Raw genomic sequence first — 22,010 nt, forward strand, 5'->3', positions numbered from 1 at the left:
GTACTAGATGCTATGCAACCCTTATCCCCAGAGTCCTTTTCTGACTCACTAACCAATTTTGCTCCCACTCGAAACCAAAGATCCACGAAAGATGGAAGTTTCCTTACTTCTGAAGGACCTCCATCTATGGGCTTATCTAGATCTACAAGTTTCTGCTTCTAGATTCTATCCACTGGAACTCACTGCCACACTCGTCCAAGAAAGTAACTCATTCCAGTACCTTAACATAGCTCCAAGAATTATATCCTGCTCCTAAAAGGAAAAAAAAGTGACCACCATCTAATACTGCCTTCACTCATAAATAGGTCTTCTGCTGTCTGTACCTCATAGTGGATTTTGGCATGCTTTTCTATTGCCTGCATGCTTTCCACAAATAAAGACGCCTTTGTTCCCCACCACTACTGCTTAATTTTAGGTCTCATCTTCAGACCGTTTTGGTTAGAGGTGTTTCTCTTAATAACAAAACATTCCAATATGCCTACCGGTGCTTTTGCATGTGACACCCCACCAATTTTGATTTCTTTTATTAACATTTTCACAATGTTTTGCAAACAAGTATTGCCAAAAGCCAATCACTTAACCATTATATTTTAAGTAAGTAAATTTTTATCCAGGAGAGCACTTTGGCTTTTACCCACGCTTTTTCCCTTTGATGTGATCAACAAGTATTAGTTTGCAAAGTGCTGTTCGATGAGTGGAAGGTGGCACTCCATGCATTGGACCGTTAGTAGACACAAAGGTCACTAACAGCTTTCAGCAACTTAATGCAGATATACCGGGGGTCCAGTGTTTGCGCCATTGAGGTGTTACGCAGGTAAGAGTAGCATATTCTTATCCCAAAAAAGATATACGCTTACATTCATGTTCTCTATTACTAAGTACTTTTTTTCCCCAGAGTATGATACACGAACAGCTCAACAGTCAGTGCCCGCTAGAACGGTCGTTGGGCTTCTCGTACTAGTTTTAAACCAACTGTCATTTTGCGCCTCCTTCACAGGCAGTCTCTGCTTCATAGCAACCCACATCATAACAAATCGTTAGCACAGCAGCTGTATAAAACATGCAAGGCAGATTCATGTGTGTCCAACATGGTACACTATTCCATTCCAAGCATAGTTCTGACTAGCTCAGAAAGTTTCAGAACACCGTACATGGGCAGGCCTGGGACGGCAGAATGGATTTTGACATTGTGTGCCGTTTCGTTTAGCTCCGTTCTTTGCCCATAAACTGAAAAGCAATATTGCAAGTCTTGTTGTCTTGTGGGGGGGGGGGGGGGGGGGGGGGGGGGGCTTTGGCTGTAACGTGGAGTAGGAAAAAAGATTTTGCATGACCTCCTATCCACCCAACAACCCAGAGATGGGGACATTCTATGTACAAGATCGTCTTTTTTATCAAAACCTCTTTCAGGGGCTTCATTGTTAGTCCTTACTCTCTTTTCCCACGTCCAGAAAAGCCTCCCCCTAGCTCCTCTACTTCAGTGTTTGTATGCCAAAGACCATGCATGATGGAACACCAGGACTCGAATGAATAAGAATTACTGCTAAAAATCAGTTTATCATCATCTTGTCTGTCTTCGTCGTCACAGTCTTTACTTCACAAAACTGAACAAAATGTGTTACATCACCACACTGGTGCACTAACAAATAGTAGGGTAAGTGGTAGATATACCACTCATATGTAGTCATACATAACAGCAACCTTAAACCTCAATTAGATAGTCTTGAGCACGATCTCGTCTCCATCCCAAAGGAGCCCACAAATTTCAGATCCAAAGACAAGCAAGAGTGTCACCCAAGTTACTGCTTAGCCGGCTTCTTCAAGGGGCTTCACTTCCGAGTTCACCTGGCATACCTTCAGTATTGCTGCTCTGACCCACTGACTAAAACATAGACAGTCCACTGCCTTTTGCTAAAGGTCCAAGTGTGAGTTTGCCAGTCTGAAAAACGTTCCTCTCTAAAGGCACTTCAACAGTGCATGAAATGTTCACAGAGGGGATCAAAGGCAGTCTGCCAATCTGAGGAGCAACTAGGGATGAACGCTGCAAGAATGACATCTGTCTGCATTAAAAAAAGATTAAATATTCACTCTAAAAGTATGGCCTGGTTGTATTACTACCCGACCTTGTACAACTTTCAGGTAAATATCTGATATAACCAGAGCCATAGCTCTCCCATTCACTTTGCTGATATACCAACCATGACATACTTATTATCAAGGTAGAGATGAAGTCTGTGTTTCAAAGAGGTTCCTCTGAAGACTTTTCTAGACTGAAGGTAGACCTATTATATAAGAGGTCCATGAATCACTTATCTTCAATACAGAAGCAGAAACATTGCCCAAGGTTCAATGCCTGTAAAGCGTTTTCATGGTTTCCTCAAACTGGGAAGAACACTGATCAGCGCCAACTTCACCACCACCATAGTCAACTGCGCCATCCTAAGCGAAACCCTCTGGGTTAGCTGGAAACATGCGAAAGACAACTCTCCAGAAGAAACCCTTGGCTAACGCGAAAGAACTCAGCAACTACAGATCCATCTCGCTCCTTCCTTTCCCAGCCAAAGTCTAGGAGAAATAGTTCAACAGGCAACTTTCCACCCATCTAGAACAGCACCACCTCCTGGAGTCCACAGAGGCAGGCTTCCGCAGTAACCACAGCACAAAAGGCGCCTTCCTGGCAGCAACAAACGACACGCGATCCATCATAGACAGAGGGGAAACTGTCACTCTCGTTGTGGTCAACCTCTGGGCAGCCTTCAACACTATCTCCCATGACACCCTCATTGCCAGACTCCAGGACTCAGGAATTTAAGGGGCCATCCTGAGTTGGATCACCATCTTTCTCTCCAACACAAAAGAGTCACAATCTCCCCTTACACTGTCGAACGCAAGAAGCTGGCCTGCAGAGTTCCCCAAGGCTACTCTCTCAGCTCAACCCTGTTCAATGTGTACCTAGCACCCCTGATCCACATCATGAAAGCCCACAGAATCAACATTGTCTTCTACACCGACGATACTCAGCTCATACTCTCCCTCACCAACATGAACAAATACCACCAGGACCAATTTCACCTCCTGCAAGTCCCAATGGCCAACTGGATGCCAGAGAACTGCCTTAAACGCAACACACTCAAATCAGAGATCCTGGTTTTCGAAAACAAGAGCACCCCTTGGAACACCACCTGGTGGCCACCCAAATTAGGTCCCACCCCCACAGACCACGCAGAAGACCTCTGCATCATCACCGACAATAAACTCATGAGGAACAAAGAGGTCAATGATGTGATCACATCCTGTTGCTTTATCCATCGCAAGAGTTTTCAAATGGTTTCCCATGCACACAAAACACACTCACTAGGACCTCATAACCAGTATACTCAACTGTGGCCACACATTCGACTTCGGCATCTCCAATCAGCTCACAGAAAGACTCTAGACCATCTGAAAGACAGCCAGACTCATCCTAGACATCCCAAGAAACCACTCGCATCAGTCGCTACCTCAATGAACTCCACTGGCTGCCCATCTAGAAAAGTTGCCAATTCAAGCTGCTCATCCATGCCTACAAAGCCCTCCACAAAACCGGATCAGCATACCTCAACAACTGACTAATTCTACCAACCTTCCAGACAGCTACGCTCCACCTCCCTCTCTCCCTTGTAAAGGTCCCCGCATCTGCGGAAGCAAGTCAGGAGGGAGCGCCTTCTCCTTCATCGCCGCCAAGAACCGGAATGAACTTCCTCAACATATCAGAACTGCTACTTCACTTGTCAATTTCCGCAAGAAAGTGACTTGAAGACCTGGCTGTTCAACTAGGAGCACTGTCCTGCCTACATTCCTGCCCTGGGGTCTGGATACCCTCACAGGTGATAAGCTGCACCATATAAATTAACTAACAGAAAACATAACATATAACATAACACAACATATGGCATAACATAAAACATAACAATGCCTTAACTGCTGCCTAGTGCCAATGTAAGAAGAAATCAAACAAATCTTTGAGAACCTCCTCCCAAACTCCAAACTTTTGCAGGGTGAGTAGTCTTTGTTTTACCTTGTGCCACGCTACAACCTAATGCCAAGAGAACACTTAGCACACCATTGTGAACGAAGGTCTGTACTCCTAGATGTGCAAGAAAATAGCTCACAAATGCAACCTTTCTGCAGCATCCTCTAACTCTCAACTTTCAGTCCATTGTGGAAAGACACAGAAGGGCTGTGGTGGAAACTGAGGGGAAAGCTGTCTAATAGTGCTTGTCTGAACGTGTGTGCTACTGCTAGCTGCTGATGCAGTGTGATGCATGGGTGGCAGGGATAGTAATAGTACTGTGTCACGAAAATCTTTCTCTACGCCCCCCCAACTAAGTAAATAAGCATGGCGAGCACATGCCTGTGTGATAGGAATGATTGTGAATTCACTGTCCAAACCAAATGTGGTGGTGCCATTCAAAAATTGCAAATGCCGCTTCCTCCATGCAGACAAACACAGCCAGCCTGGGACGACTGAGGTGTTGGACCACTGCTTCAGACGCACCTTGTAGGACACCTAAGAGGGTGGCTCAACCGAGCTGGTCTGGATCAGATTTTCTGTGCTTGGCAGATAGCTTGCAGCCTGTGACAGGAGAGTGATACTGCCTAATTGTATGTTCAGTGTGGGACTTTCATTAACCTGGGTCATCTTCTTCGCCCATACAATCATAAAAACTGTGGTCACTTGGTTATCTGTATACACTAATGCTAGTGAGACAAACAGGGATGATGCAGCTGCCTTCATGGCCCGGATCACTGCAGTCACCTGTGTGTGGATATGGCTGGGTCCACCTGTCCTCTACATGCCATTTTCACCAGTGTGTAGATGCATACACCTCCTACCCTACCAGATGTTCAGAAATGTCCTTGCTGACTATGCCTTTATGGTATTTGACCTTACGATGATTAATAATCATCACCCACGCATCTAAGGTACAGACAAAAAAAAAAACGGCAAGTCTTGATTTATCACGGCCTTCTGGGCTATCCATTTTTAGAACGATTTGTGTATCATGTGCTTAGTTAAAACAAGCTAAGCCTGGATGACATGATCATGTCCGGTATGGGTGTTACACAGATGCGTCTGGCTTCTCACAGAACTAGGTTATACAGCTGTGGCAAACAGCCCACAGTTCTCACAAACCACAATGTGTCAGAAAGCACACATATACACAAGTGTCAGATGACATAGGTCAGAGGTTACAAGGGCGTGTCAAGCAGAGCAACACAGATGTAGCAAACATGACACTCGTTATACAGAACAGAGCATGTTGGGCACACACAGGTTGCACAAAACACAGCAATGTCATGGGAAATAAATGATATGCTAAGGCAGCACACGGATGTTAGGTTATGCATGCTTTTCACGGAGTACACTTGTGACACAGGACAGCTGCAGCAGACAGAATGCTGGTCATACGTCCCGCAGCGTGCCAGGGCATAAGCAGATCTCACATTACACCGGTGTTATCACGTAGTACATGTATCATACATAACAAATGTCAGGTAGCACACACGCTGTACAAAAGACTGATGTGTCACGTCACACATACAGAAGTCTCACAGCACAGAGTTCATACATAACACAGGAGTGTCAGAAAGCACACAGATCCTACATGTCAGAAGGCACAAGGGTCCCAAAGTATGCAGGTTTGCCAGCCGACAAGGAAGGAATGCATGACATCTGTGGTAGACATCATATAGGTCACACATACCACAATGTGCGAGGCAACAAAAAGCACGTACATTGCTCATATGCTTCGAACCACCAACCGGGCCCATACAGCACAATATGTCGGGCATCACACACATAAAATACAGTATGCCATGTGACGAGCAAGTCACAAGCGACACTGAGACAGATGGGCACGCATGTTAAGTGAAACACGGTTCACCCTCGGGCATAAAGAGGACTGGTCCAGCTCTGAAAGCTTATGGGCATAAAAGCACAGCCCCTGGACTATTGCATTACCGAGTGAACCACAAGCTGTAACAACCCATGCAGATACTGTGTACGAGACAAGTAGAGGGTGCTTGGAAGCCTGCTCTTCCAATGAAGCTCCTAACTGGACGGGGATTTCGCGAGTACTTCACGAGATCACCATGCAATTACTTTCCCCAGCCTCCCTCCAGCTAATAATAGCGAGCAGGCATCCTTCTGAGGGCATCACTTGAATGAAACGTGAGTGCTCGACTGAATTACCGCTTCAGATGGAGAGGCCGCGGCCAAACCTCACATTTGTCTTCGGCTGCCACGAGCAAAAAACGAAATCTGCAATGTATCTCCTTAACCCGATCCATTTACCAAGCGAGGCAGCCGTCAGCGACAGGGGGGGGGGGGGGGAGAACACACCACCCGCAACCGAACAACAGTTTAGAGAAAAGGAATGACTAACGCGTCGCCGGTGATCCGCTGGGGGGAAATATGTCTGTATGAAACCCGCACTATTTATAGAGTCGACTGCCAGGCATGGGTGAAATCAACATAAACAGTCAGGGAGAGGGATTCTGGCACACAGGTATCAGCAAGGCCTATCCGAGGCACGATGCGTGCATATACATGGCAGGGACACGCCTGTGATAAATATGTGAGCGTTCTGGAATCACCGGACACTTCCACATTCTGCAATCATGTTTTGCCCCCAGTCTTTGCAATTGTTCACAAAAGTTCACTAAACTTACAACAGCCTACGGGAATAACAGATGCTTTCTTAACCTGCCCTGTTAAAAGCAGACCAAGGATTTCAAAAAAATTTGGCCTAAAGGGGTTACTATTCTAGTTTAGCCATCCTCGGTATTTTCTTTAGTTTGACAAGGCCTGCTTATTAATTTACTTCGATTTTAGACTTAGAGTTCCTCAAAGGTCTAGGTTAGCCCCACTGAGCGTGAACCCATTGTTACTTACCAAACGGACTGAGGGAGGACTGCAAATGATGGGTTCAGGAATAACCACTCTTACTCTGATGTGCAATGGAAATGCCAAGGCATGTTCAGAGCTGCAGTCAGGGTTTGCTCTTCCCTTTCAGGGGTTTATTTAGAAACTCATGTGACTGTGTAACTGAACAATGACAACTGTTTTGGAAGCAATATGCATAAAGATTGATTATTTGATCTTGTAAGATGTCAAAGAAAGTCTACGCAGATGTTAGTCGAGTCCACTTCCAATGAGATTCAAACGAGACATTTTGATGCAATTGTGAGATATTAGGATTTCCATGGAACGTGAAGAACTGATCTTGGTGTCACCAAAATCCATACTATACTTCCAGGTTCTAATGTGAGGACATTCTTATATTTTGTCACTGAATGGTTACATTTTATATCTGGGATATGACCAGAAAAAGTTTCCCAGTACTTATGTGATAACGTTTATAATGAGGCACACATGACAATCTATGGACCAAAATTATATTAAGTCCTGGAAATAGGAAGTTCTTAGCAACTTATGGTTCTCGGTTAATGTCAGTGTTTGTCAATGACAAAATGTAGCAGGACTGTTAGAAATGTAGGAACACTGCTATGATATAAGCCAATTTTGCTAATGCTTCAGATATCCTGGATAAAATAGCGAGCAATGCAATGGGTTGCTAAGGATCTGCCAAAATTGTTAAAAAATAAAAATAAAAAAAATCACAACTGCCCAGAGTAAACTAGAAATCCCAATACCCAAAAGGTGAGAATTCCAGCGGCCAAAATGACCTTGCCTTAAGTCAATGTTCTAGGATCCAGGTATCAAGGGCCACCAGAGCTCCAGTGATCAGTCACGTTCAAGAACCAAGATCCAATTGATTCCAGGGTCAATATTCAAATGGAGGCTAGTAGTTCTGGAGATGGTGTGGAGGGGCACCCAAAGTGGGTCCCTATAAGTATAAAACAAGGACATTTTAGAGTACTGATAGACAACAATGGACCTAATCCCAGATCCAAAGAGAAGAGCAAGTCACCCTACTAATAAGACAGAGAATGGCTTAGCCAAAAAACAACCACACCAAAGTCAGTGGCCACTTGCACTCTTACACTGCCACTAGTGCAGTTGTCCACCCTAGGCAGTAAACTACCCATGCAGTATGAGGTTCGGTGAGAACCCAAACAATGGGTTTAAGTTTCTAAGTTGATCCACACCTCCACTGCGACGTACTCTGCAGGCACAAACCAAACATATACCAACGTTGTATGAATTTGGACAGCGTCCACCCATTCCACCTATTCTACGAACCACATTCACAGGAAAAACCAGGAGGTTGGCGGACCTCCTCTCCGGGCAAAGTTTAAAGGGCATTTGCCTCTGGAGTACATCATCACTACCACTAGCCATCGGTTTCCCTAGACCTTAGTGTGGATGCAGTGGCTGTCTGCTGCAATGTCCTTAACTTAGGGAACAATCCAGGTCTAGAAAAGCTTAGGCCAGTGTTACTGCGATACACACAGCAGAGGCCAAGGCTACTATAGTACCTGCAGCATAGGCCAGGCTACTGAGGTACTTACAAGAGAGGTCAGCACTGCTGTGGTACCTGCAACACAAGCCAGGACCATTACATTACTTGGAACAGAAGCCAAGACTTCTATGGCACTGCCAACAAAGATTAAGGTAGCTACAGTATGTATACTTTATTAAACAGAGACCAGAGTTATTAAAATATAGGCAAGAGAAGCCAGCTCTTTAGCAATTTCTGCAAGAGGCACCAGGGCTAATGGAGGACTTACAGCATAGCTAGAGCTTCAACAGAAAATCCAGCACTGGCCGGGGTTACTGCAGTACCTAAAGGTGAGGCCAGGGTTACTGCAGTACCTGCAGGTGAGGCTACAACAGAAATTCCAGCTCATGTAGTTCCTTCAACAGAGGGCAAGACTGATACAGTATCTACAACAAATGCCAGTCTCTGCATCACAGGCCTTCACTGCAGCAAACCCTGCAGGAGAGGTCAGGCCTACAACAGGCAGGACACCTGGGGAACAGAGGGGTCTAGCAGTCGTCACCTGCTATGAACTGCCAGTATTAATGTCACTACCACACAACGTAGAGAGAATGAAACAAGATCGTGAAAGACAAGGACAACAATCACCAACTTTTTACCAATCTGGATTTGAACTTGTTTGCCAACATGCACACTGTACTGGAGAAAAGCCTTAAGAGTTCAGCCTTCAAGAGGTAATGTTAACAAAAGAAAGTAATTAAGTAAAGTTCGTGAAACACCCTACTGCTTCCTTCAGCCAAAAACACGGATACAACATATTTAACAAATCAGTTATCTTTAGTCCATCATGTAATGATTTATTTTCCAATCTTAAACACATCTGCATGATGGCACCATTTAGCGGTAGTAATAATTGTGAGGAATTACATAGCTCAAATGTCTATTAACAACATCATCACTGGCTGTGCTCAATTTATCGCCGCAGATGGGCGAAATACTGAGTACCGGGATTCAAATCTGTGGGCTACCAATGCTGAGGGGCGCAGCGCGCCTCCTGCTTGCTGGGACCCTTCCGGCGGCTTTAGTGATATGCCCGGCTAGCGAAAGTCTACACAGGGAGTGCAATATAACATATATTTCACATACACGACCGACTAGTGGTGAGCACCACAAAGAAGGTAAAATGTTCGTGGAGCAGTGTGAACATGTTACCGGTTGAACTATTAACGATATCATTAGTATTTCAAAGGGATATTTATATAAATAATATCTGCATGAATTAACCTCCCACACGAGTACAGCTGTGATGTTCGCTGCTCTCCACGCACAATTAGTGAAATGCAAACATACAGGTCACCCATTGCCTTGGCTGCAATCCCATAAACCGGGACGATCTTCGGAGGCTTATCCCTCCGCCCCAGCAAGCTATGAGCCGCCACATCAGTAACTCCGTTGTCACAGCAACCGCTTACTTGCTACATCAACTGCAAATCGGTTCCCATGGAGACACATATACAAGAAAAATTCCTGTCTGCAGCCAAGGACCAGATGGCTGTACAGTAAAAACCGTGGGCAGAGGGGGCAGCATTTAGTAGGAGATGCAGGTAACACACCTGCTCTCCTGAAGGCCCCCACCCCCAACATCACTGAATAGACCAACCCAGGTGAACACACTAAACCACAGAAGAGCCGCACAAAGGGGCGATGCTCACAATGTTGACTGCTGTTCTTTTCACCCAATTCAACAGTCCCAGTTGGTCAACTTTACAAGAATCCAAGAGGGCGCAATATCTCTGCTGGCATTCAAAACTACTGATCAGCAGAGAGTACCTGCAGAACTCGCACTAGGCACGTTAACCAATCACCGCACCGTACAAACATCTGCCCTAACTCCCAAGCCAATAGCAAGACTGAAAACCCCCACCAATGTAACCATTGCTTAGACTCACGTATCTTACGTGTCACTCTGATGAAGTTCACATGAATGAAGAACGTGAAAGGATACAATTACAAGACTTTTCAGTCGTTAGCCAAGGTTCAGAAGCTGATTAAATAACTAAAGAGAAGAACCCTCTGCGTTGTTAACTGTCTTTTCTGAGATCCAAAGAGCTCTAGGGACAGGAAACAATTCAGGCAGGATGAAAGCTATTATGCCAGGAGTTTGCAACATCAGCCAGTCACAACCACCAATCCATCATGGGGATAACTCTCCCCATTACACTGTGTGCTGATCTTCAAAAACCTCTAGCTGCAGATGCATCAAAATAAAACAATGTCAGACTTTACACATCCTAACAGCAAGTTAGAACAAGTTACCCCAGCAAAGGCAAGGTGTGTGCAGAGGAGACTGACAAAACCATAGGCAGGTTCAGGGCTTGGCCTCAGCGAAAAGCTTATATTAATAAACAATATGTTTGTCTCGTCTCATGCTCTTTAAAGGTATCCTGCATTAATATCCTTTTTGATTAGGTGCACACACTATGAATAAAATTGGCAGTCACTAGGTCTGGCTTTAACGTGCTAACATATGCAGAGGCAAGCTCAAATGCTGTACAGCATGTTAAAACCTAACCTTTTGGCCTTTCAACTGCTGGGGATAAAAACACCTACAGGATTAATTTCTGCAAATAATGCATACATGTCAAATACATCCAGAAAGTCCGCCACACGCCACTTGGTTTGATAATGTCTAAATTTAATTTATATGTGATGAACAGCTACAAGGCTCCGAGTACTCTTAACTGGAAAAAAGGATGCTGAGAGCTTAATAAAAGAGGTAAACTATGAATGTGAGTTACGTACTGGTATGGGTGCTCCCCGATATGAATAAATAATGAAAGCTGGATGGACGGATCTTCATTGACAATACCAGATTAAAATCCAATCTTTAGAAACTAGAGGCTGTGCTGGTCTACCCAATGATGGGCCAATACAGTGTATGGATGCTAGAAAGTGGCTGAGGCGAGTAAATAACTTTTATTGGTAGCTTCAACAGAGTTGCAGCAATCTGAGGTTTTCAGCATTCTTGTCTTGCTGGCCTGATTTGGATATCAATATTTTAACATCTGATTAACACAAGCGCCTGTAACGCATATTTGAATAATGTTCAGAAATATACTAAGTGCCCGATTTATATACCACTTTACATCAAATTTACCGATAAGTAAACAGTTTCTCACAAAAACAGTGCACGCAAACCTCCAATAAAGTTGATAAAATCAGTAAACAAGAATGCAAACCTGGAAAGTTCTACACTGCTAACAACGGTCACGGGTCAATTTCCCAATGCTGCAAGATCCAGTATTCACAGAAACCTTTAATAAGTGGACAAGAACAAAGTAATAGAGAATCCCAACACTAGTATCTTTCTCGCATTCGAGTAAATATATGTATGACACCTATAAGTTTCATGTGTCAAGGATTTCACCTCTTTCTGCGAATTGGGAATCCAAAAGAAGGTTCGCCAACCAAAAAGGTCTGAGAAGAGAGCACATATCCTTGTTTACAGTTCAGTGCTAACAGAAAATACTCGGCTGTCGGGATGCACCAGTGGACTCTCCTCCACCATTCCGCCTCCTAGGGTGGCAGAAAGGGCACCAGTGGTTTCTCCACCTGATCTAGCAGTCAACGAATCGTCTCCTTGTACCCAACTTTAACTCGGCCCCTCGTTTCTATCGGGGCACGTGACTGGGAGCTATCGTGGACATTATAAGGCCAGCTGAATGATGAGACCTCGGAGAAGATGCACTGGTGGTCTACACAGGGGCACAAATGCTGCTATTTCTCGTTAATGTATTGCCAAGCGTAAATGTTAACGTTTTTTTTCCTGGCTACATTCCAGTGACCTAGACGACATTATATGTCGGAGGTGGTAAACATCTACCATAGGGCACGCCCGCTCTGACTGACCGATACCCACACAGTACAGGAAGTCGAGTTCGACCGCATCGTACATCAAGTAGGCAGGGGCATAACGACGCCCGAGGGAGACCCCTGCGCACTAAGGGATTAACCCCACTCAAACCCAGACTGAGTTTCAGGGTGAAGATACCCGCTGTTAGAGTGGCCCCTTGTTACGCAATTGCACGATGTACATGAAATGCAGCGCGCATGAAATATGGTTTCACGAATGTTTTGACAGGCTTGCCTTGCACTGTTATAAACCGGATGGCATGTTTCTCGTCACTGGCACGGTACGCTTCACGCGCATCTTTATGGATATGCACTCGCGCTGTCACAACAACTTAAAATTTGTGCATGGCCTAGCGACGCAGTAAAATAAGAATGAGCCCCCGCCTCACGCCCCCTGCGCTGCATAATTACAGCACTCGCCGAGGATGGGATTAGACTCCGCAAAACTGACAGGGAAGCCAGGCTGCACCCAAACAGGGAGGCCCGGGGTGCGTCTGAAGTAAGGCAGACGTCAACCCGAGCTGGAGACAGCTCAATGGGGTCATACATCTGCTGCGGGGAGGCCTGCAAGATGGAGGTCAAAGGCTGGAGTTACACCGAGGTGCCCTCAGTCCTCCATCTTCCCTTGGCCTAAGAACTGAGCGCAGAGCGCTCCTGGGAAGGGGGGGTATTGTCACTACAGGGTTTGGACGCCAGAAAGCGGCTGCTGCGCGTAAACAACGGGTATGGGCACTCGGAGGTTTTCAGCAGTCTTGTCTTTCTGGCCTGATTTGGATAATATTTACTAAATAGGAAGTTTTTCTCCTCATGGCGACCTACAATGCATATGTGTATAAGGTTCAGAAATATATTAAAGACCTGATCTGTATCTTGGCGGAGGGGGAACTCAGTCTTAACAGCAACAGAGGTCCCTCCCCGTCAAAACCAGGGACGGCAACCTGATTTACATTTGGGCAAACCAAAGTTTAACCACGGCAGATGCGGGGTAGTCTCCGCCGCTGAAAAACGCCGGACCGTCGGAGGGTTGGCTACAGGCCTGCCCTCCTAATTTAAATGGGCGAACATATATTCGTTTTTCAATGCCCGTCGCACCAGGAAAAACCTATTAATATTTCTCTCACGATGGGAGGGAAGTTCAATGGAGAGTGGGGCAATGTTTTTATTTAAAACACTTTGGGATTTTCTTTTTGAGACTTAAAAAAATAATAATAACTTTGATGTATGGCTCCATCATCTTTGATGGAGACATCCTGCAAATTTACAATGCCCTGGCAGGAACCGCCTTGTTCCTGTCAATGCTTGAAATGTCAGCTGGGCCAGCAGATATTTCATAATTTGCTAGGCAGCACCTCCCCTCAGGGTGATGGAGTAATTTACTCTGTCGCCCTGGTGGAGGATGGGCCATCTTTTAAGTTATAAATCGGGCCCTAAGATGGAACGCATCAGAAACCTACCCTATAACGCTTGTGATGCCAATCGAAAACACAGCATCATAAACCAATCAAATACCCATCCAATCAAAATACATTTCTTCAGTTGCCAAACAGATGTAAAAGTTGTGCACTGCTGTCTGTTCCATCCAGTGAACCTAACCTTCTGCAAATGCACTTTCTTCTGGGGAGATGGTGCGCTATGGTTATCCAAGTGGACTTCCAACTACGTAACAAATGGAAGGGACAAAAACTTAGGAGGGCATGCATAAGGTGCACTGGACACCAGGAGAGCACCACATGCTTCTGCTATCAGATATAATAATGTTTCACAATCATCTGGACTCCAGTTTCTTCGGGTGGGAGAGACACAAACACTCCCCACTGGGCTTTTGTGAAATACAACAGATGACCACACAGGCCATCACATCTGTTATACCCTGAAGCATATGCTGTGAAGCAGAAGGACAGGAGTGGGTCAGGCCACGGTAAAGCCAGATTCCTTTCCAAAAGCAGAGCTGAATTGAATGGACCTGGGAATGTCTCCGCTATGTGCAGCTTTAGCTCTCTGCTTGCTAGATCCGCTGTTCCTAGTATACATAGACTAGGCTTCAGGTTAGCTCCTTTCTCATGATTGGATGACGTGTCATCTTTCTCACGTCTCTGCTCCTCATTCAATGGCTTTCCGCTCAGTATTAGCCATGCCCAGGAGCATTTAGGTCTCACGCTGTTCTGACTAGCACGCTCATCAAGGGTGCTCTCTTTCGTTTCCCCTTTCCACCAGTCCCATCCTTTTCATGTGTACATATGCTGCTTGTTCTTTCAACGCATCCCATTCCTGCTCCCAGGTGTTGCCCATCCTGCACTATATCCAATGTTGCATTTTTAAAAACTATTATTATTATTTTTTTACACTTGTTCTTCAGCTGGAGACTGCTACGAGGCAATTTTTTCATGCAAGTTATTTTATTTTTTTTAATTATAATTTACTGTCATGTTAGAGGAGTAAATTAAAAATGTCCACCTGCTTTATGACACATGCACAAGTATGCATCAAGACGCAGAAATTGCATCTTTGCATCCATGGGCATCGGTTGCCATCTTGGAATACAGAACACCCATTACAAAACTGCCTGCCATGCAAGTATATGCGTCTTGATACACAGGCATGCAACTGGAAAAGAAGCATTGGTAAGGCCAATAGCTGAGCATTTTACAGCCAAGGGGATACTGGCTTTGCCAGTGCCTGTTTAAACTGTATACAAGCTTCATGGAGAAGCTGGAGCTGCTGCAAGAAAACAGCTGGAGAATAGGTGGTCAGAACTAAAGAAAACCTAGAGCAGGAGATGCCATAACCCAAGAAAATCTGGAGTACAGGCTGATGGGGTGAACTGACCTGGCAGTTCGGGCGGAACTGTTCCTATTGAAGCAGAACCAAAGCAGATTTCCATGTGTTTAGTTTCTGCCGAAAGTGAAGTGTAATAGTGAGTGAAAAACAATGAAAATAACAGGAGGCTATAAGCTATAGGCAATCAGACTTTTGCAAGCACCTTCCACCCATCACCTTTGTGTGTGCCTCGATGAGACGACCTAGGTTCAATGGAGATGCCTCGACTTGGGTCCTGGGCTCGCTGTGCCACGAGACTCTAGCTACACCTCACTGACTGGCCTGACTAAACCAAAACCAGCCCAGAGTTACTTTATATACCCATTCTGATGTCCGGGGAAGGGGGGTCCTGGCTTGGCAGTTTGGGCTTGGCTGCTTTCACTGACCAGGACCAAGGGTGATTTGCCTGGGGCTGATTTCCTTCTGAAGAGACATAGTGCGCAAAAAACGATGAACTGAAATCCAGACACAAATTCCACCCATTGCCTTTGAGTTTTCCTCTGTAATTGATGAAGACAGGGGGATAGTGGTGTGCCAAAATGTGTACCATAATATTCAGAAATGTCACTGTTGTGATCAATATGTCGCATACACCTAAAACAAAAAGAGAGAGTTGGATCAAAATATGACATACCCAAAGAGAAGCTGGAACTAGGAATCCCGAAGTAAAAAAGGGCATGTTATGTTAAGTGGGTTTGTAAAGCGCGGCATGTCACCCACGAGGGTATTCAGGCGCTGAATAAGAGCCCAATGTGCGCATAGGCACAAGATGGAGTAACCAAAGAGAACCTGGACCACATGATGGTGAAAACGGAAAAACAACTAGAGCAGGAGCTCCCGCCCCTACCCACCAAGTACTGCTTTTGCTAATGTACTGTCAGCCCATGCTTGAAAAATCAAAGATGTACCTTAGCGAGTGAGCAGTTAGCACTGCAGTAACAGAAGATGATAGATGTTATGAATTCATTGTGAAACTGATAAATACACTTCTTTCGTTTAGAAATGACACGGATTAACAGAAGCTGCGACTATAAACACCTCTTCCTGTTGCACACACAGCCACGCAAGCACAATGCACATCAGCAATGCAGGGCAGGTATATTTTCCAAGTTAGGGCGACACTGCAGTGAAAGAAGTGGACACTTCCGGGCCTGGGATGTACATCTCCACTGCAACGCTGGATTACATTTAGAGCAGACACTTCTGGAGTCAGGTAACGGGAGTGGATGCATCAGGGCCAGTGCATCGCCTACTATAGTGATCGCAGGTTGCTTAAGACGGGTAAGAGCAGTGGACACTGCAGGATCAGCGATATGCATCTCCAACGCAGTTCTAGACTAGATTTGGGGCAGAGACTGTCGAGATGAGTAGAACCGAGATAAAAAGAGTGAACACTGCAACGCCAGTGTTGTGATTCTCGTATTAGGAAAGTCAGTGTTTGAGACAGGTAAAGGCAGCGGTCCCAGCGGGAGATATATAAATGTTCCCCATTCGCTAAAAGGAAAGGGACACTGCAGAATCACGTGGCTCAGTGGATTGAAGCATTCACTCCAGAAATCTGTGTTTGACCTCATGACCAAGGGTTTGAATTCGGGCATGCCCAGTCATCCCTTCGTCCTTTTGTGGTTGATAAAATGAGTACCATTGAGTTGGGTAACAATAAACATCTGTTATTCCAGCGCAAAGAGACCAAAAGGTGAACGTGCATTTACAAATACACATCTTGTGTTAGTAAAAGAACTGGGCGTTTCAGGACCAGTACTGCGCACTGAAGAGGCTGATTAGAGTCAAAGCAGTAAAACGTCAACTTTGATAGCAGACAAAGCAGCATACAACTTTACACAGGTGTGCACCTTCAATGGGCACCCACTCTGGTACACCTAGTCCTTGCATCTTCCTCTTTACAGCGTTTGTGAAACAGCAAAAACACTTGCAGATTCTCGACGAGGTTAACTTCACTAATCAAAGCAGCGCAGTTCAATTTTCAGTGGGGTAATGCCCTGCTTACTTGGAGATGTTTACAGATGAATTTAACTTGTTAGGTGATGCTCACACTGAATGCTGCTGAACAATTGAAATGCCAAATATCTAAGAACCTATCTCGGCAAAGGCGCAAATTCCCTGGCCACTCTTTGGAAGCTCCAAGTTTCAAAGACATAAGTACAAATTGTGGAGGTAGCTGGTGCACAGAGCAACACACAATTCTCCAGAGGTGTGTATTCTGTAAGGAAGTCAACCCCATCAAGTGATGCAGAAGTTCACTGCTGCAGAACAATTCAAATGGGAAGAAACGAAAGTGCCTGTTCCAGCGGGGAAAAAAGACATCAGGGAAGACCTCTGGTCATCATAATGTCTGGAGATTAATTTACTGATGTCGCAAACGTGTGGAAAGTTCTGTGTTGTTTTCTCCGGGTGGTATCGTGGTTAGGTCAGTGCCTGCTGAAGTCAGGTGAAAACAATGTAGGTTGCAGGACTTTTACTGTGCATCGCCCATGCAGGGGAGAGGTGGGCTGAGGTCAGAGGCTGCTGGAGTTGGGTGAAAGAAAAGGAACTGTGCCTCGCAAAGTTATCTCTGCAACTTCACATGTTTTCTACTGGTCACCGGCCCGGAAGGCTATTATTCAGATTAAGGCTTTTACTGGCCATAAAACATGACGTCACACACCCCAACTCCGAACGCATCAAGATGTGACGAGCAATGTCCAACCCGGAGACAGCATTTTCTGTCTCTGCCGCCGCAGGAACTCCTTCACCTCTATTTCTACGCGAATATATGTTTGCACTTTCGGAAGCATCTTAGAATCTGCCTCCAGTCTTCAATCCAACTCATGGTTCCGCCGATTCTGTCTCTTAAGTGCCTAGAAACGCTCAGCTTGCTTAACACACATAACACAAGGAAAGCAGTGAAAAGCACATGTAACCAACGGAGAACTGCCCCTTACGGACGCGTCAAGGATAGAAGGTGAAAACCTTGCTTTTACCAGTCAACCCACTATCAGCAAATGTCGAATCCAATACAACTTGTACAATGGTGGTTAGCGCTGGGGCCAGTATAAGAACTTGTGATGGAATTAACCTCTGCTAAACTCAACTCAACTCAAGCACAAATGGAGGATACACAATTTACTTCCGTGGCTCTTCACGTGGTTCCTCCAATGATAAGATTAGTGCGCCCTAGGTGCCGCTTCTCAAATTACGCACAAAGCTACCCAGGCGGTTCTTAGCATGTTATCCAAGTGTCTGGTAGCCCCAAAGCACTGTCCGAGGGGCTGTTGTCCCCAAGACCTCACGTGTCCAACTTGTGTGTAAAAAACATTCCCCAGCGGAGAGAACCTGTGGCCTGCAACCACCTCGTGGCGGCGCGTGGCGCCCTACAGATCTAGAACACGCCCACCTCTGTTCACGTGCAGAGCAATGTCCACTGGCACGGGTCAACAGTGAAGTGGGCAAACAGCGCACACCGAGGCAGAGGTGCCTTGGGTACACATTAAGACCACTAAACAACCACGAGGGCCGCCGACTCTAGTCCCCTGCCTGTGATGCCACAGCCTCCACTAGTCTCCAGCTTTGCCCTTGCAAAATCATTACTCCCTCTTGACCGCCGATGGTTCCCAATTGTCTAGATGTCGTAGTAACCATATATACACCACGTACAGAAAGTGGTAAAGACCTCCTGCCACACCCAATCAGTACCAACTTCTATACCCACAACTGAATCATGCACATGAAAACAGCACTCGGCCACACCGCAACTGAAATAACTAGAATCCAGATGCCGGCTGTGACGGTATACTAGAGACAGTACTAATGGGAGAATACTTAATATAACAAACAATAAAACAAATCATGATTTAAAACTTTATAATACATGGGATTCTGTAATACCTGTATAAACGTCAGTCACTAATTTCTTTATAATTGGCAAGTTTTGATGCACCAAGTCACCAATTATAAAGAAAAGACAACAGAAATCGACTATTAGGAGGTCATCACAGTCCAGTTCTTAAGTCACAATGCTTGCTGCCAGCAGAAGAGAGGTCTTTCTGCATGTTTCTACACCTTGCAAGCTACTACAGCTTTTTTTTTAAGCTGACTTGTTGAACTGCTTATAATATCGGTTTGCAAAAAAATATCTAATAGGTTTTTGATGTGTTTGATTTTGCACTAGAGTTTTTATTTTTAATTCTTCACTTTTGCAAACATGCTCACTCTTTCATACGAAAAGCTAAGCCCCAAGGTTTTAGATGGTTTGTGGGAAAGGTGATGGTGTGACCATGTATTGTATGGGCTAAAGTCTCCCCTGGCATACATGATGAGGGTATTGCAAGTCACCTCAGAGTTCCATAATCTTATAAAGGAACTCCACCTTAAACCTCGTTCCTCTATATGGTTACGAAGTCTTGGAGACTTGCAATAGCCTTAAAATGTACGATAAGGGGTATTTCACCCCCAATATGCCTCACACAATACATGTATATACACAGAGAACTCAAAATACCAAACAACACTACTTGGGTCAACAGTGAGGAAGCCACTTCTTCCACCTGCCGTTATGCTACCTTCTAGACAGGCAGGGCCAGTGGAATTCAAAGACCAGAGAAGCGCTTTCAGTCTTGAAAATATTTTTGACAATTTCAGATAGAATTAGCGCCACATGATTGTCTATGCGAATTCCGTTACCTGTAAAGCCACAAGCACTGTAACGCAGTCCAAAGACCGGTGCTCAAAAACAACAAACTGTGATTAAGATAAATATGAAAGCATACAAGCATCAGACTGCACCGCGGTTCTTCCCCCACAGACACTCAAATTCAGTGATCTGCTCGGGATGTGACGGGCTCTGAGTTTCTGAGATCATCACAGGTATCTTCCGAAAGCAATTACCTCTTCTTTGAGGATACTCCTTCCAAAATCTTACCCTTCGAAACGGCTGGAGGCACTTCTCAGTGTCATGTGTTACTACCGCCCCCTTTAAAGCTACACATTTGGGATGCATAGCAACAGTAAAGGATGAGTCAACTGACTCCTGTAACATCCAGACTGCACGAAAATATCTCCAGCAGGTGTATTTATTCGCTCATTTTATTAGCAACAAACCCAAGGTGAAATAAATGCAACAAATCAGAACACAAAACAATTCTACTGCACCAATTATTTCCACTCTAGACCATTTAAGCTTGGCTCACAAAACCCTGGAGGTAGCCATTTCTACAGGCATTAAGTAATGCTATTCTTGAGCACAGAGATATAGAAAAGAGCATTAAGTTAGATTAAACAGTCAGCAAACACTTTCAAGCACAAGGGTCTCAGAACATGACCTTCACTTGAAAAACCACCTTAACTTCAGAAAGACCATAAAAAGTTGGCCCTCAAGCTGTAGTCCCTGGCGCGATCCATAATTCTCTACAACAGAATACCGGGATCTACTTCACAAAAGGCCTCCCGAAATTTAAAAAAACTGTATTAAACTTACAAGAATTCCCATTACCACTTTTCCAAAACTATTCCAGTCCTTGAAAGACAAAACAAGACTTTTGATCAAATAATTTGGTACCGCCAACATACTATGTTTCATAAATCGGGTATAAGAACAAATGCTGGCTGAAGTGACCTTTGCACCATCTTACATACCGTAATAACATTAACACGCTTACTGACAGCAACAAGTTCACCAAACCTGATCAGATTATGTGCCAGGACCTATCACATTAAACTCTTCCCACATAGGTTATACTAGACCCACGCATTCCCTTGGCCAAACTAACAGGTCTGCACTTAATTACTCCGGAGAGATGGCAAAGCTGTGATCTAACGCTAGTGGCAGTTGCACGCAGTTAAAATGCAAGATGATGAAACATATCTCGAATAGGTCAATGGATCCCTTTAGTGTGGTGATCCTAAAAACCAATGCTTACCTGGCTGCGGTCCTTGTCCACTTTCTTAAAACACTTGTTCAAGGACAGGTTATGTCTCACAGAGTTTTTCCACCCCGTGGGGGCATTTTCAAAGTAGGGGAAATGTTCCAAAATCCAGTTGTAAATGTCCTTGACCGGCAGGCGCTTGCTTGGCGAGTCCTCAATGGCCATGAAAATGAGGCAGCTGAACGAGTAAGGGGGCTTGCAATTGGGGTTCTGCTTGGCATCGTAGGGGAGGTCTGAGTGAGCCGGGGAGGGAGGCGTGTCCTCATCCACATCCTGGACAGGGCTGACACTCCGTAAAACGGTGTCCCCAAAGCTCTTGAGCAAATTCTTGCTCTCATGCAACCAGTTCAAGTTGGTGAGCTCCTCATCCTCCATGGCCCCTTTTTCCTTGTCACGTTTGATGGCTGGTAAAGCAAAGTCCAAATCGTCGTCGTCCTGTAGGGCACTTGACAAGGAACTTCCGCCGTAACACTGACTTAGTCCACTGGAAACACTAACACCGGTGCCCTCTGGCTTCTTGCTGGGAGGCATGACGGGACCCATTTAGACCAATGTTCCTAGAAAACCAAAGCGAGAAAGAGTCATGCTAGGAAATGGAAGCAGTCAACGACAAAATATATCAAAAACATTTTTACCCCATCGTTGCAGCAATCAATCTCCGATTTAAGACTTTAGTGGCATATTCCAGTTTTGACAAAACAATTTCTATCATTTCAAAGCAAACACTTCAAATTGCTTAGACTAGATCTAAAAGAATACGGTTCTAAGAAGGATGGTTTTGAATAACAGTTCTAAGAAAAGTTCTTTCTTGGCTTCTGGCTCTTTACTAAAAACGGTCAATTAGGCAGACTTCAGTAATTAAAACAAGTTCCAATCGACAACATTTATTCAATGCAGTCCTCAGCAGGGAAGAATT

General features: G+C 45.0%; 1 protein-coding gene across 13 annotated transcripts in view; it reads right to left on the bottom strand.

Annotated features, from left to right (window-relative positions):
- FOXN3 (forkhead box N3) overlaps nt 1-22,010 on the bottom strand; it is a 648,650-nt gene that overhangs the window by 213,589 nt on the left and 413,051 nt on the right. For 12 of the 13 annotated variants that reach the window (XM_069208155.1, XM_069208156.1, XM_069208164.1 and 9 more), the window contains one exon: nt 21,089-21,651. The exons of the other annotated variant lie outside the window; for it this stretch is intronic. In XM_069208155.1, coding sequence (XP_069064256.1) covers nt 21,089-21,637 — 549 coding nt within the window. In that variant the 5' untranslated portion in view covers nt 21,638-21,651. The remainder of the gene's footprint in view (nt 1-21,088; nt 21,652-22,010) is intronic. 13 annotated transcript variants of the gene reach the window in all.

Source organism: Pleurodeles waltl, chromosome 9 (assembly GCF_031143425.1).
Source record: "Pleurodeles waltl isolate 20211129_DDA chromosome 9, aPleWal1.hap1.20221129, whole genome shotgun sequence".
Taxonomy (NCBI): Eukaryota; Metazoa; Chordata; class Amphibia; order Caudata; family Salamandridae; genus Pleurodeles; species Pleurodeles waltl.